This window comes from Mastigoproctus giganteus, chromosome 4 (genome assembly GCF_048544385.1).
Source record: "Mastigoproctus giganteus isolate SK-2022 chromosome 4, ASM4854438v1, whole genome shotgun sequence".
Classification (NCBI taxonomy): Eukaryota; Metazoa; Arthropoda; class Arachnida; order Uropygi; family Thelyphonidae; genus Mastigoproctus; species Mastigoproctus giganteus.
Genome location: NC_143578.1, coordinates 11,432,017 through 11,449,778, shown reverse-complemented (window position 1 = coordinate 11,449,778; position 17,762 = coordinate 11,432,017). Strand labels below are relative to the sequence as shown.

The 17,762-nt window shown below is 34.8% G+C and overlaps 1 protein-coding gene across 2 annotated transcripts in view; it reads right to left on the bottom strand.

The window, feature by feature from the left end:
• Positions 1-17,762, bottom strand: part of LOC150086404 (protein GPR107) — a 118,518-nt gene that overhangs the window by 17,811 nt on the left and 82,945 nt on the right. For both annotated transcript variants that reach the window (XM_090371361.1, XM_090371360.1), the window contains exons 9-11: positions 15,262-15,337; positions 9,619-9,692; positions 1,855-1,972 (exon numbers count right to left, since the gene is read on the bottom strand). In XM_090371361.1, coding sequence (XP_090227487.1) covers positions 1,855-1,972; positions 9,619-9,692; positions 15,262-15,337 — 268 coding nt within the window. The remainder of the gene's footprint in view (positions 1-1,854; positions 1,973-9,618; positions 9,693-15,261; positions 15,338-17,762) is intronic.

Sequence of the window (17,762 nt, the reverse complement as noted above, 5' to 3'; positions counted from 1 at the left end):
GTTCCTCCTCTTGGCCTTTAATGCAGCCACCAGTCCGGCCTTGTTCTTTGGGCGATCTCAGCGTGCAAGTACCTGATGATCCAACACATCCCAAAGATGCTCGATAGGGTTCAGATCAGTACTCTGGGCTGGCCAATCCAACTTTTCCACACCCATGTCCTCAAACCACTCTGTCACGACCTGAGCAGTATGGTATGGCACGTTGTCTTGCTGATACAGGTATGGGCCTTCCCCGAAGTATTGCCATAACGTTGGAAGTGCATAATTGTCCAGGTTGTCCTGGTATTGCACAGCATTCAAGATTTTGTCGATAATGACTAATGGGCCTAAGCCCAATCATGAAAAGCAGCCCCATACCAAGATACTGCCTCCACCAAACTTCATTGTTGGGAGGATACAATCAGGAAGGCACTGTTCCCCTGGCATTCGCCACAGAAAGGAACGGCCATCAGACTGATAGAGTACGAACACAGACTCATCTCTCCATAGGACTGTTTTCCACTGCTCTACAGTCCAGGATTCGCACTCCTTACAGCATGTTAATTGGAGTCTAGCATTTGTTGAGGTGATCAATTCTGTTGAACTTGTCATCTTGCACGCCTACTTTTGCAATTGTCTATTCGAAGTCCAGTGTGCATATTTATAGCAGGTTGTGACATGTTGCGTGCATAGGACCTGTTTACCCATCCATGGAGGGTGTTTGGATATTAATGGTAAGGCAGTGTATATCTTCTATGAGGTTTTTCTGTATATATGTGGTTTTTGTTATTGGGTATATCTACTGGCCTATCTTGCAACTTGCTGCAAAGAGAGAGCTTGGTAGTATATTATATACTCATTTTGTGGTCACAGGCAATGGTACAGTAGTGTGAAATTAGGTAAGGAATTAGGATAGAAATAGACACTCCTGCCCTTTTATAAACTAATAGCCAAGAATGTGGGGGGGAAAAATTAGCTGGAGAAAAGAAACAGTACATGAATGAAGAATAGGTATATGAATGAAGGCCTTGAATGGGTTGAGCACGCTGAATTCTGATGGGATCCTTCCACTTGTTCAGATTACGAATCTAAGGGGGCATAAATTCAAATTAAGAAAAGACAGATGTAGAATAGATGTGCGGAAATTTGCCTTTAGCCAGCGGGTGGTTAATTGCTGGAACAAACTTACATCTGTCGCTGTGGAAGTTGATAGGTTGAATAAATTTAAGGAGGAACTGGACAGTACATTTGGAGGGAATGGTGTGATTTTTTTTTGGCTGATGCTGCATAAGCTCATACATTTGCTTTCTTGCATCACATGCCACTACTACTACTACTACTACTAATATAACCTATATAAAGTTAGTGTTCAGGATGGACAGGTGATGTGGAAAAGTTTTTTTTTTTTTTTTGGCTATACTGTATAAGCTTGCTTTCTTACATCAATTAAAGATATAAATTATAACCTATTCATCATGTACTATTTATGCATCTTGTCTATTCTATCCTTGTAGTCAACTACAACCTTAAAATATACATTTTACATTAATATATTATATTGTAGTATATGTGTATTTTATATTGGTAGTTCTAGATGTGTTTGAGAAAGAAATAAAAATAAAGAATAAAATGGTTTTGGATTTCTATTATTCAACTTAAATTTGGAATAGCTCAACAAATCTTTCTCAAAAAGCCATATGTTAAGTTTCATGAAAAACCAATTAATTGAGAGTGAAATGTCCATCTATCCTCTCTTCACATTACCTGTGATGGGAAGATAGATGGACATGCTAACAGGCATTTGCAAATGCACCCAAATCAATTTTATCTTAATTGTGCAACAATATAAACAATAAACTGAATGCACAAGTTTACCTGAAGTGGTATTACAATCATAAATATCTTCTTATCTTTATCACTAAGTATATGCTTGATAAATGTCCAACCAGTACCAATAAGAACTATTGTTATGAACAGCAATGCTCCTTTCAAGCTACATAGGAGGGGAAAAAAATTTCATATATTTACTTTAAGCAACAGCCACAACAAAACTTCATACCACTTTATTATATCATGTTTGACAAATTTCAAAAACTTAATTATTTTTATGCAATTCAAAAAGACCAACATTAGAGGCAATGAAACTATGAAGAGAATATAAGAGAACAAAAAAATTCCCATAATTTCAACATTATTAAGCAACAATTCAATAAATAAATATTTAAAGTATAATACAGATATTAGTTCTAGGTATAATGATTAACCTAATTTTCATTTCATTTAAAAGATAAAATTTACATTCAGCAATTAAAAAAAAATAGAAGTGATGCAAACATAGAATTAAAGTTCCTTATCCTGTCCACAAGCATGCAAAGCAATTATTCTTCCTCTAATTGTGCAGAATCATGTAGATCCTGCACACGTATAGCTGAAAAATCAGCAATATATAATTAAAAATTGTTCACTTTTTTGATGCCACGTTTATTTTCAATCTTTTCTGAACAGAACTGTGAAAATTCAAGTTTTTATATTAAAATCATATATTTTTAATTAATTTTTGAAATTAAAACTCCATTTAGATTTATCAGTGAGTAAAAAGCAAATTTTAAAATTACATGCTTCAAAAGATGCCTGTAACGGACAACAGCCTGTCATGAACAGGAGTAACATGCATGAATGTGAAGCACATGCATCAACAGTTTAATTCCAGACGATGCTTCAATGTTACAAAGCTAGAGAACATTTCTGACTGGAGGAAAGCATGCAGTAGTCAATAAATTTCTATCAATAACTGAAAGTGATACATGCCAATCACCATGTGCATATAATTAGATTTAACTTAATTCATTAATTTCTAATTGTGCAGTAATTAAGAGAGATTTCTGGAATTATAAATTGAGAAATCAAAGAAACATTTTCAAAAACAGTTATTAGGAGCTTCAGCTGTCTGGAATCAAATCAGCCACATGTGACTAACAACACAGATAAATTATGCTCTAATGAAAATTAAATGTTTATACAAAACTTACATTAAAATAACTGTTTTCTTATAGCTAAAAAAGCAAAAATAGCATCTTGATGATGCTATTTTTGCCTTTTTCAAAATGATGAAACAGAAGGATGATTTTCTCATTCTCTCATTGTTTGTGGTAAGCAAGTTTTATACTGTCAATTAATGAAATGGTTTCCTACAGTCCAGATCTTTCACTTATTACCACAGCCATGGTAATCAGTGAAAGATATGGACTACAGGAACCATTTGTCTCTTGTAAAAAAAAAAAATTCAAAGAAAAACATTTTAATAGCAAATATGGCAATGAAGTGGTTCAAAAGCAGTCACACAATTCCTCTGCTGAGGGAGTAGATTTGCCCACACTACATTAGAGCAAATTTTTATATACATACAATGATTTTGCATAATTTTTTTTTCAAAGCACAAAATATACACATTTATATTTAATCTGAGTAATCCTGTATGATGATTTCAGGAGTGAGTTCATTAAGCACTGTGGTCCCCAAGTTTTTTCTTGAAACTTTTTTTTTAAAGTCATGAAAATGAAAACTTTGCACATAAATGTTACAACAAGATCTAGGAAAATTATGCATGAGCTTAAAACAGCAATTGAGGTGTGCAGGATCTAAATGATTCTGAGCAATTAGAGGAAGAATAATTCCTTTGCATGCTTGTGGACAGGACAAGGAACTTTAATTCTATATTTGCATCACTTTTATTTATTTTTAATTGCTTTTTATTTATTTTTAATGTAAAAAATATTTATTTTTAATTTATTTTTAATGTAAATTTTATCTTTTAAATGAAATGAAAACAGATCCACATCATTCTTAAAATGTGGCCTGCACCTATTCCAACAGATCCACATCCTTCTTAAAAGAAGGATGTGGATCTGTTGGAATAGGTGCAGAGAAGAGCAACAAAACAGATCTAGGTCACAAAAGGGTACCTTTACCATAAAAGTCTTCAGTTCTGTAAATTTTAGCACTTGGAAAGTAGCTACCTGTGAGGAGACCACATTAGGATGTAGATGGCATCTTGACTCTTGCTCAGCCTACATATGTAAGAGGACAAACTGAATAGGAAAGTTGTAGAATATGTGTGAAAATTTGCTTTCAGCCTGAGAGTAACTGATTGTTGGAATAAACTTCCATTTGGTGTTTTGGAGGTGGGTACTTTCAATAAATTTAAGGAAGAACTTTTCAAATTATTAGAAGAGATGGATGAGGTAAGTAGTCTTCTTTTTCTTTTTATTTTGATTGATGCTATATAAACTTGCTTTCTTGCACCATTTGTCACTACTAATAATAATACTTTAAAATATTAATTTGTCTTATTTTGACTTAGTTGACTAACATTAAAATGAAATTATTTCAAAATTCAAATCACATTTTTAAAATTATTCAAAAAAAAAATGCAAAATGAATTTTTAAAAAATAATCATAAAAATTCACAAGCTCATTACTTCATTTTTTGATAAAATACTATCTTCCACCATCAATTTATGTATCACTAGATTCAGTTCATCAACTTTTGGATCTGAATTCCAGAAAAGTTTGATATCCTCCTCCAATTTTAAAATCCATTTTTGTGCTGAAATCAATTAGAAACTATGTTTACAATCATTCAGAAATAAGGATAACATATGGCAGCACTTTCTGGAAGAGTTTAGCGTATTTTGAAATAACTTTAAAAATGTATTTATATATTAAATAACACTAATTAAATACTATATATAGTACAGCATCGAAAATCCAAACATAATAATTCAAAACGTCAATAATCCAAACAAGCCATCATTTTTTTTTTTTTTTTTTTTTTATGCTGGTGCCATAAAATTATTACAGTAAGTGCCAGTTATTGTGATCACATTTGCAAATAGAATTTTGATTCTATTAAAGGGCAATTCTAATAAGCGAAAATCGGAGAAATATTATCCACAGGCTATAAAAATGAAGATATAAAGCACTAATTTACACTTTCATTACCTTACCAATTAACAAAATTAAATGATATGTGAAAATCGACAAACAGACTCAATGATGAATCAACAAACTGAATGCTGTCCAACTAAACTACTCTTGCTGAAAAGAGTGATGGATCTGGCAATACAGAAATGAAGTTCAAAAATGGTGCAGCAAAAAGTAAGAATTATTTTCCTTAAAGGCTTATACATATGTGTTATTGTGGCTGAAAGCTTCATTTATTTTGTTACCTATGAATAAAAATGCATAAGTACAACTTGTTTTTATTTCTAAACTTACTGAAACTTTTTATTTTAGTCTCTAAAACAGTATTTTTGAAGTTCGAAAATCCAAACAAATCTGAAGTCTGCACTACCCCCGGTCACAATTAGTTTGGATTATTGGCACTCTATTGCACATGCTAAAAATTTATTAAATATTAAATGTATGCACTTTTAGAAACATATGAAACGCATTAATCATACTTCAGAAAAAGTTAATGAAATACAATATTAGTACAGTATAGGCATATGATGCAAGAAAGCAAGCTTATGCAGCTTCAGCCAAAAAAAAAAAAAAAAAAAAAAAAACTTCCACTTCACCCCTCCGTTCATTAGAAATATCTGTCCAGCTGGGCCTCAAATTTATTTAGGCTATCAACTTCCACAATAAGGGATGGAAGTCTGTTCCACCAAACAACTACCCGCTGGCTAAAGGCAAATTTCCACACATCTATTCTACATGTCTTTCCTCAATTTGAATTTATGACCTCTCAGGTGATTATTTTGAGCAAGAGGAAGAATCCCATCAGCACTGAGCATGCTCAAACCATTCAAGGCTTTATACACCTCTTTCAGATCACCTCGTCGGCGCCTAGTCTCCAGACACTGTAATTTGCAAAACTTAAGCCTTTCTTCGTAAGAGCAACCCTTTGTTCCATTCACTAATCTTGTTTCCCTTCTCTGTACTCGTTCCAGCAGCTCTACATCCTTCTTGAAATGAGGCCTCCAGACCTGTATACAGTACTCAAGTTGTGGCCTGACCATTGCCTTATACAAGGGAATAATCACCTCCTTATCCCTGCTAGAGAAATTCCTGTATATCATTGACAAGACACCATGAGCTACTCTTGCAGCCCATCTGCACTGCTCAGAGAAATTCATAAATCTGCCTGCACAATTACCCCCAGGTCCTTTTCATTCTCTACCACTGTCAGTGTAGTACCACACAGTTGATACATTGCTCTGGGGTTGCTGTTTCCCATATGTAGTACTTTACATTTGTCAATGTTAAACTTCATTTGCCACCTCTCAGCGCATCTGCTCAACCTTTCCAGATCCTGTTGCAGCAGCATAGCGTCAGTAGTGTCCTTAACAACCCTGCCAACCTTTGTATCATCTGCAAACTTGGACATTAAGCTTGATATACCATCATCAATATTATTTATAAATACAGAAAACAATAATGGACCCGACACTGAACCCTGAAGGACTTCACTAATAACATTAGTCCACGATGAGCAGTGTCCGTTGATTACCACTCTCTGTCTTCTCTCCCTCAACCACCCCTTTATCCATAGCAGCAATTTGCCTCCAATGCCACACTGCTCCAATTTGCGCAACAGTCTTCAATGTGCAACAGTATCAAAAGCCTTTCTAAGATCCAAGTATATAATATCAAAGTTATTCCCTGCATCCAGTTCTTTTGTGACTGCATCATAGTATCCAATCAAATTGGTCAGGCAAGACTTCCCCTTAACAAAACCAGGCTGTGTCCGAGCTATAACTGAAGTCTTGTCTAGATGATCCTGCAGTGCTTCTTTAACAAGTGCCTCCATTAATTTTCCGGGAACAGAAGTTAAACTAACAGGTCTATGATTACTTGTGTCAGCCTTTGATCCACCTTTGTGAATTGGGGTCACATTTGCACATCTCCAGTCTATGGGTACCTGCCCTGTCCAAGGAAGCTCTCATAATTATGGGTAAGGGTTTGCGTACTTCCTTTGCTGCCTCCTTTAATATAAGTGGATAGATCCCATCCACCCAGGTGCCTTTCTTGTGTTTATCTTCAACAATTTCTCCTCCACTTTACTCTCAGTTATTACAAGATCATCTAACTTACTGCCAGAATTGAATACACCCCTGGCATTCCCCTCGCTGAATAACTCCTCATGTGTGAATGTCGATGCAAAATATTCATTTAGTTTGTTAGCTACCTGAGCAGGATCATCAACAGTTGAACCATCAATATCAAGTGGACCAATCTGATTCCATACCCCTTCCTTCTAGAGTTTACATAAGTAAAGAACTCTTTGCTGTTTTTCTTTGCATCCCTTGCCAAAGATTTCTCGTAATCTGCCTTCGCCTGCCTAACCTCCTTTGTAACTTGGTTACAGATCAACTTGTATCTATCATAGGCTTCTGTGTCACGTGTCAATTTATATGTATCCCATGCATTTTTCTTCTCTGCCATATGTCTCATTAGTTCATCTGACATCCATTTAGGCCTAAACCTTGAACAATATTTCTTAGTTGGTATGTAAAGCCTAGTAGCTTCCAAGATAAGTTCTTTGAATACTTCCCATTTTGAATTTGCTGTTGGTAACATTATCAGTTGGTCCCACTGTATAGAATTAAATACTGTCTCAGACCTTCGTAGTCACCTTTACGAAAGCAATAACCCTTCCCTTTACCTCTAATGGTAGTTACCTCTTTGCGTAAATCCCACTTCAGCACACTGTGATCACTGCCACCCTAGTGGTTCATTTATCTGCAGATTCTTAATGCACGAAGAATCACTGCTGATAATCAAATCAAGAGTATTCCTCCCTCTAGTTGATTCCCGAACATGCTGATGTAGAAAACAATCATCCAATAAATCCACAAAATCCTTGCTAGTGTGTGAGTGACCAACCCACAAATTCCAGTCAATATCTGGGAAATTAAAATCCCCCATTATAAGACTCTCTGATTTACTGGCCCACTCTATTTCCTTGTACAGTTTCTTATTATACTCATCAGAGTCATTAGGCCTATAGCACACTAATACTCTCAATTTTGATCTCCCAGTGCTTAGGTCACACCAAACTGACTCGACACTGCACTGTCCAGCAATGTCAACTGGCTTCACTTCCTTGGATTTTATGTGTTTCTTAACTAATAGCATAACCCCTCCTCCCTTCCTATCCTGTCTATCCTTTCTGTAGACGTTGTACTCCCCAAATTCCAGTTCTGCATTCCTTATATCTGTGTGACACCATGTCTCTGATATCCCAACAATATCTGCCTTTGATGCTTTGAGCAATAACTCAAATTCATCAAATTTATTTACCAAACTCCTAGCATTGGTGTACATGCAAGTATACATGCACTTGTTTCTATTCTTAGCTACCCTAACACAACCCATGTGTTTACTTGTACCACAATGACTCCCAGCAGTCTCTGAAATATCCTGCATCTTGTTTTTCAGGCTGCTGCTCATTCCAATAGAAGCAGTGCAAGAATCACTTTCACCTCTGCCAGTGGCTACTGTTAATCTATTAGTCCTTGTATCCCCCCCCCCAAGCTAGCAGTTTTCCGACCCACCTAACACTGCCTCGATAGCATCAGCAAATATTTTGCACCCTTTCTATTTAAGTGTATCCCATCCCTCTAGAAGCAGTCTCTCCTTTTAACAAGTACAGACCAGGCTGAAAAAAATTCTATCCCTTGAGCCTTGCACAACCTTTCCAGGGCCGAATTGATCGACAAGACTCTCATCATATACTCCCTCCTATCATGTCTGGGCAGAATTGCAGACACTTTCAAATTCAACCCTAATTCACGGGTTTTTTTCAACAGTGACCTGTACTTGTAATTCTGCCGGTCTCCTACCCTTAATATCATTAGTGCTAACGTGTACAACTATATCACCTTTTGTGCCCTTAAAAGATGATATCCGCTCTACAACGTCATCAACCTTTGCCCCTGGCAGACATACCCTGTTTCTGTTCCACCTATCCTTTTTACAAAGCATGTTCCCCGTTTCCCTGACAATAGTCACCAAGAACTACTATATTAGGTATACAATACCTAATATTAGGTATAGGTATATATATTAGGTATATAATTTGCTCTAACATAACAGTATGGGCAAAGTCATTCCCCCAGGATAAGATTTGAATGACTGCTTTTGAACTACACTATTATTGTTGTCTTTATATAATCTTTTGAGTTTATATCCATAATTCTCTAACATTAATTTACATTTCCTAGATTTTTCTGACTCTCCTAAGAAATCAGTTCCTTGAAAGGAATGACACAATGAAATAAACTTGAGCAAACAGCCCAACTTAATTCTATTACAGGTTTTTCTTCCAGACCTGGCAATACCAGATTTTTTTTTTTTTTTTTCCCTTGTAGGAGTTTAGTAAATTAGTTTTGCACAATAAAGATAAATGTGGTGAATGAACTGAAATGTAAATCAAACCTTGCTGTTACTTGAAGACTCCTTGCAACAAGTGGCAGAGAATGAATATTTGCAGTTATACAGAACACTTAATGGCAAGCCACTATATCCAAAAAATAAAATTTTTGAAGCACACCATAGTTTTGTTATCTCATTCTCTTTGATAAACAGCCTTTTAATATTATCTAATTAAACTTACAGAAGTATTTCACTTACAGATGAGTAACATAATACAGAACAGCCCATGCTTCCATTGGAGATCCATCTTTAGCAATAACATAAAAGTTTATCTACAAAAAAAAAAAAAAAAAAAAATAGGACTTTGGTCAAGTAACTGATTATTCGTATGGGCCAGTTATTAAGCATTAATAATTTATACTTCCAAACACAAAACTAAATATTGTAATTAATATGCAATTTCATTAATCCCAATGTATGCAACCTTCTCATTTTTTTCAAGAAATATGCCTTCTGCACTGGAAACAGCAAATTAAAATTAACTTCACTAGCTACTATCAGGTCTACTGTGAAATTTGTCCAGAGAATTCACATGTAAATTCTCTGGACAAATTACATAATAAATACATTTCTGTTTATACTCTATGCATTCATCATGGCCTACTTCACCATAAGTTTTATTGCAACAGATAAATAAGTATACTAGTTAAGAATGGGCCATACATTTCTTATAATAATAAGTGAGTATATATACTACTGTGTATGGCAAAATTAGAATGAGTAAGTTAATGATTAAAATAAAAAGGAAGTTAAGTGGGAGAGGATATCTGGCATTTTGAATGCTACTCTGTCTTCTTCTGTCCTACAGTAAAAAGAAAGGAGAGGGGAATATATAATAAACATTTAGAAACATATGAAATAATATTTCAAAAACTTGGTCATGAAGTGAAAAACTATGAGCTCTGATGATATATACATTTTATAAAGTACAAAAGCTTAGCTGAATTCCTAGTTGCAGGCTTACAAAACACAACTTGACTAACCTACATGAGGGAGGGGGTACTACCGAAGTGATCCGTACAGTCCTCTAAGATAAAGACTGTCATCTGATCTCTCCGTTCATTGGCCCTATAGTAAGGGGGGAGTCTAATTGATGGTGGGGAGGAATGAAATCCAGTGTTGTTAGCAGCAGCTGACTACAACTGTTAGAGTCCACTATTCTGACTGAGTTAAGTTGTTAGTGGAAGGTCTGTGGCTGGTTGTGGGATGGGAGGGACCACTGTGCTAAGTGACACAAATGCGGTGGTCGTCACAGGGAATTCTAGGAGGCACACCATGGGCAAACTTAGTACTATGTGTGATTATGAATTGGGCTTGCCGGCACAAATTAGATGTCTCTTAAGTCAAAAACAAAAAGAATGATGCTAAAAATAAACAAGCAGAAAACTATCCTCTTTTCATGCAAACATTCCATTTCGTTCCCAAGGCATGTTTATGGCATTGGTGAATCCATTACTCTCCTCTTTGTGGTGGTTGGAAGAAAGTTTAGCAAGACTTCCTTTAAAATAGTAAATCAGTGTCAGCTGGAGATGGGGGATGGCGTGTTTTCCAACGAAGTTTGAGGAGAGGCTTGCTTGTATCTATAAACTTCCTGAGTTTTGTTCCGAATAAATGGAAGGATGTTAAGATTATAAGTGACCATTGCCTGCTGTTCTGAGATGCAGTGGTGTTTTCTGTCACTAGCCTCTAATTCTCCCTGTGTCTGGGGAGGGGATGGCTGAAGTGTTCTCAGGCATTCATAGGACTGCCCAATATAAACTACCCACTCGATGGAAGTTTGTTCCAATGAACAAGTGCTGCTGGCTGAAGGAAAATTTTCACATCTATCCAACAACCAACCTTCCTCAATTTGAATTTATGCCACTTCATGTGTGCAGTCAGAGCAAAAGGAAGGATCTGGAGGTGACAGGAACATTCATCAGTATTCAACCACATACAGCCACCTACTTGAGTTTGATAGTAAGGCAGCTTCACTAATGACCAATAGTACCAATTCAAAAGGCATTTAAGAGTGGCACCATTTTGACATCAATTAACTCCAGAATAGTGGCAGAAAGTGATGGATCTTGCTACAGAAGCATTTCATACTAACACAGTTTCAGTGTGTATAATTTCCATGGAGCACTTCACACAGAGATGATGCACTCCAACAGGAATCTTGTTTATGATGATGATGACAGTTATTATATGGAGTTGTTTCACCTAATATGAACTTACTCCACTGGTTGTAGCACAAGAAACCATTGTCCTAAATGGACATTTTTCACAATTATATTTTTGAATTAAAAATGCTTTATGTGACTGTGTATATATGGTCGTGTATGCATTTGTGTGCGTGCACACATGATCACACATGTGTGAGTATGCTATTTAATGATAGAATCTAAAACAAAGCACAAATGGTTATAACAGCCACAAATGGAAGGTAATTAAAATAATGTATCAAACAAAACTAATGCCATCAAACTAACAACTGAATGTTGTAGGCAGATGTGCCTACAACATAGGGATAAATGTATTAAGCTAAAAATGGAGTAAACTTAGTATATGAGGAACCTGGTATGCAAATCAAGAGCCAAAACAATGTGCATAAGCACATTGTTCATTAGACAAAGAGAACAATAAAATAAAAATATTATTTTATATACACATATAAAAATGCCAATTACTGATAGAATGCATTTAACGAGCATTATTGTAACTATCTGTCTCTGATTACATTCTCAGTTATGTATCTAGGCTAAAAAACTAATTAAACTGCCAGCTAAGTTAAAAAATTGGTTACACTTAAAACAATTTAGCAGCTTCTTGGCAGAATAACAGCTAGCTACTAGCTTATATATATATATATATATATATATATAATATTTTTAAAAAGTAAGAGATTACCTCAATCTTTTTCGTGGAATGCTTCCAGTCAATTCTCTCTCATATGTGACGAATAAAATAAGATTAAAAAAATTGTCAAAAAACGAATTAATGAATTCCTACACTCATAGAGATATGACCAAATCCGATGCGCAATGGAACCAAAAGCAGAGAGCCCCAACCCAATCCCGAAACACATCAAACCACCACAGCAAGACCATGAGTGTGAGAAGACATTGTGTCATAATAAATAGTTAAAACTGGTTCCGATAATAATTAAAATCACTGGTTAAAAACACTATTAAAAAGATTAAAAACTATTTAAAATTAAACAGATTAAAAGTTACGATTTGGATGAATACTCAAATTAAACGAAATGCACAGCCGTTTCCCTTCCTTAAGCAGACCACGCTTTTCGGCTGATCGCCATGTTGAATCGTAACTTTTAATCCGTTTAATTTTAAATAGTTTTTAATCTTTTAATTGTGATTTTAATTATTTATTATTGGAACCAGTTTTAACTATTTATTATGACACAATGTCTTCTCGCACTCATGGTCTTGCTGTGGTGGTTTGATGTGTTTTGGGATCGGGTTGGGGCTTTCGGCTCCGTTGCGCATCGGATTTGGTCGTATCTCTATGAGTGTAGGAATTCATTAATTCATTTTTTTCCAATTTTTTCATCTTAATTTATTCATCACATATGAGAAAGAATTGACTGGAAGCATTCCACAAAAAGATTGAGGTAATCTCTTACTTTTTAATATACTAAAATCGTGGAAGTTATTGAGCCCTGTAGCTCTAATTTTTAATAAAATATTTTTATAATTCTCTTTGTCTAATGATTTTTCTCATGCAGAGTGTGAGTGCATTTATTCCTATAATATATGTATATTATTAAATTTCTTTAATACTGTTTATTTCCACTTGCATGGGTTCATAGAGTCATGTCTAGCATTTTGCTAATTGAAGGCAAAAATAACAATGAACAGACAATGCTTGTTGCATCCATCAATATTTTATAGTAGATGATGCACATCTCTCCATAACCAATTTCTAAGGGTTCGATGGGCCACTACACTAACACCTAAATATAAACTGTAAACTCTTTCCTTCTTAAGTTTTTCTAAGCCATTACAGTAAATTAATGGTAGGAGCATTTGTCCTAAATTCTTGTTTTTGCCTCTATTTAGCAATATGTAACATTTTCCTAACAAACATACCTACAGTTTCCAGGAACATCACTAGCACAGAAGGGAAATTAAGCTCCCAAAATACCAGAGTACCAATTTTACACTTCTTCAATCATACACTCACCCCCCCCCCCTTTACTTATTGTTACCTAGCAATTTCAGTACTCCAATCTCTTAGAGTAATTCAAGGGAAGAAGTTGTTTATTTCTATTCAAAATTCTTTAATTATTTTTGTCCTCATTTATTCAATGTAAGTGAAAATTAACAGATTAAAGAAATACATTTTCAAATACAATGCTCTAATATTGCTACACTTCATTAAGATGGTGCACATTATATTGTACAAAACAATTCAATTTATAATACAAAATAGTATATAGACTAAAACAATGTTCATATACGGGGTGTGCTTCTAAGCTAGAGCAACAAAATTACAGGGGCAAATCTATATAACAAAAGTTAAAAAAGTTCATATGAACACATATCCAGAAAGGTTTCCTTTCTCAGTTATAGCCTTTTTCATATATTTGAAAAGAAAGCAGCAGAAACCTTTTAAAAAATCTAAAATATTTTGATTGACCTCCAGATGAATTACTAGATGTTCCTTTGAGTATATGCTGGGATATGTTTCCAGCATGGTACTCCATCTAGTTCAACGTAGTGGTACATAACCATCTGACTATAATGCAGAAAAAGAATTTCAAGATAAATAGAATGGTGACGTTATGCATTGGCCGCTCTGATTTCTTGTTATGGGAACAGCTTAAGACTCTGGTTTGAAGAAATGAAGGTGTGCTGAGAGGTTTGAGACACTTTGCACATCTGCAAATGCAAAATGTGGTGAAAGGACAATTAGTATAAAAGAGAGATAGTCATATTTTCTCTTCCATGTACCTAAAGAGCACACCCCATGAAAAAATCTCTGTTCATCATTTTTCACACATAAAAAGGGTGACAACTCAGAATGGAAGAATTTCCAGAGATCCATTTATATGACTTTCTAACTTGCTATAGTATGTAGAAATACTTCTATAATTTTGTATGCATAATTTAGGAATGGCTTGAGTGTATTTATGTATGTACAAGCACATGCATTGTTATCAGGTTTTCAAAAAAATCTTAAACATTATTGCACTCCTTGAACAGGTCTTGGCAGATCTCCTGCCTGGAGAATTTCATTTCTCTTGTTAACTGCTTGAGTACCAATTTACAGCATATTTTCTTATAATCTAATGCATCTATAATGGTTAATACACTTCTCCATGAACACCCTAGTGATTGGTGTCATCACACATGTGTGTTACCATCTTGCCTTTCTGAATCATTTCAATCAAAATGTGCATTTTCTTTAATGCACACAGACTTTGGTCTTCCACTCCTTGTCGGTCACAAATGTCAATCACTCCTTTAAAATGTGAATGCCATCTATGAACATTGCTTATATCAACAGTGTCTTGTTAGTCCGCACTTTCCTTAATCTATAAACAGCTGAGTTTTCTCCTAGTTTGAACAGGAATTCTATTACTGAACATTGGCAGAAACAGACAGTTTCACTGTTCAGAACTTCAATTCTGTAATAGACAGAACCTTTTATTTTAGCATGTTTACATCATAATATCTATACAAGCAATACATAAAACTTCATGATATCAACTCAATTACAAAAAAATTTTCTACCCAAGAGGCACTATCTGTGGACTGACTCTTGTATGTATGTATAAATAAGCAGAAATGCAAGTACTTCTAATAATAAAAGAAATTCAAAATAAACTATACATACCCCATGGAAGATAAGTGACAATGACTTGATAAACACCAATACACCCATTAAGTAGTGAATTTTAAAGGCTTCTTCCCTAAAAGAACACAATTAAAGTAATCAATTTTAATAATTATTTATAGGGTATTTTTCTAGTGTTCTGATTTCCAAATTCATTTAAATCTGAACTGATCGAATGCATGCTGAATTCTGTATCTATCAAGAAAAAAATATTGTTTGAATCTGAGCCGAGCTATATATTTTTTTGCACAATTATAACACACATTTGTCGAGTTTGGATATCTTTATTTTATTGCATGTCTCAATTGTCAATGAATCAGCACCCGTTACTGATCTAGCAACTCCCAAACTGCAATCTCATCACAACAAATGGCAACTGACATGAAGAATTTAAAGCTTTCATAATAATATCAATGTTCAGTATGTTTAATTTAATCCATCTCAAAAAAAATCATCATTAGAATTTCAAACAGTAGTAATGTTGACATTTTTGTATTTTATTGACAACAGCTAAAAATACTTATAAAAAACTTTTTCATGATATTGTTATGTACTGCTGGCTGAATATTTAGCCCACATGCAATCACATGAAAGTATACACAAGAATTTGCTAGCTAATTATGTAGCACATTTGGCAGGGTTGTTAATGACAGTAATGGTCGTGTGCTACTGCAACAGGATCTAGAAAATTTAGGTAAATGGAGTTTAACATTAACAAATGCAAAGTACTGCATATGGGTAGAAGTAACCACAGAGAAACATACCAACTGTGTGGTACTACCCTTAGGGTGGTAGAAAGTGAAAAAGACCTGGGAGTAATTGTGCAGTCAGATATGAAGTTTTCTGAGCAATGCAGAAAGGCTGCAAGAGCAGATCATGGGGTTTTGTCAATGATATATAGGAATTTTGCTAGCAGGGAAAAGGAGGTGATTACCCCTTTGTATAAGGCAATGGTCAGGCTGTGCCTTGAGTACTGCATACAGGTCTGGAAGCCTCATTTTAGGAAGGATGTAGATTTGCTTGAGCGGGTACAGAAAAGGGCAACAAGATTGGTGAGGGGAATGAAGGGATCCTCTTACCAAGAGAGGCTTAAGTTCTGCAAATTGCAGTAGCTGGAGACTAGGCATCTGCAAGGTGATCTAATTGAGGTGTATAAGGCTTTGAATGGGTCAAGCATGCTGAATTCTGATGGGATTCTTCCACTTGCTCAGATTACGAACCTAAGGGGACATAAATTCAAATTGAGGAAAGGCAGTTGTAGAATAGATGTGCGGAAATTTGCCTTTAGCCAGTGAGTGGTTAATTGCTGGAAAAAACTTCCATCTGTCATTGTGGAAGTTGATAGCTTAAATAAATTCAAGGAGCAACTGGACAAAGATTTAGAGAGAATGGTTGTGTGAATTTTTTTTTTTTTTTTTTTTTTGGTTGATGCTACATAAGCTCATACGCTTGCTTTCTTGCATTACATGCCTCTTACCATTTACAACCCATCCAATAAGCACTTCTTGAACTTTTTATTTTAAAAAATGAAGCCAAATATTACCTTGGAAAGCACCGAAAGTTACTCCAGAGAGAAGGAAAATGATCATTTTCCAAAGAATTCATAGTAATATATATATATATAAAAAAAATCAAAATTACTCTGATGCAAAGGGATTAATATCCAAACTACCAAAATTATAGACATGCGGGGATCATTTTGAACCTTATTTATAATAGTTTTTCAATGTTTAATAAAGAAATCAAAGGGAAAATTTTTTATTGGATAACTGTATTTGGGTAGCAGCAAACTCTGATAAAAAAAAAAAAGCTTAAGGATAATTGTATAGTTTGAAGGTCTACAAGCACTGCAGACAAACTACTAGTAAAACTCATGGTATTTTGTCAATATAGGAATTTTGCCAGCAGGAATACAATTATCCCATTGGAAAAGGCAATTGTTAAGCCAAATCTGGAATAGTGCACAGAGGTCTGGAAACAGCATTTTAGGGAGAATGTAGATCTGTTAAAAAGGATTCAAAAAACATCAATAAGAAAAGTTAGAAGCACAAAAGGATATGCACAAGACTGAGTGTTAACTGCAGTGTTGGGGGAACTAAATATCTGCATGGTGAAGTAAGTGAGGTGTTTAAGGTTACGTAAGCTAAATGCTGATGAAATCTTTACTCTTTTCCAGATGACATACACAAGGAGACATATTTAAATTGAAAAAAGGAAGGTTGCAGAATAGATGTTAGGATTTTAAAATTAGCCAGAGATGGTTGCATTTTAAAAATGGTTGCATAACATTTAAAAGGAAGGAGAAAAAAGCTTTCTTCAAGCCAGAAGAAACACAAGCAGACTTTCAACACAAGCAAAGATAATCTGCTTAGCATTATCAGCTAACTTGGACTGTTCAGAATTGCCTACACCAGAAGTTTGTGATTCGGTGCTTTTCTCTGAGAAGGTAATTAATTTGTCTTATTTTTTTTTTTTTTATTTCTTTTTGATCATGAAATCAA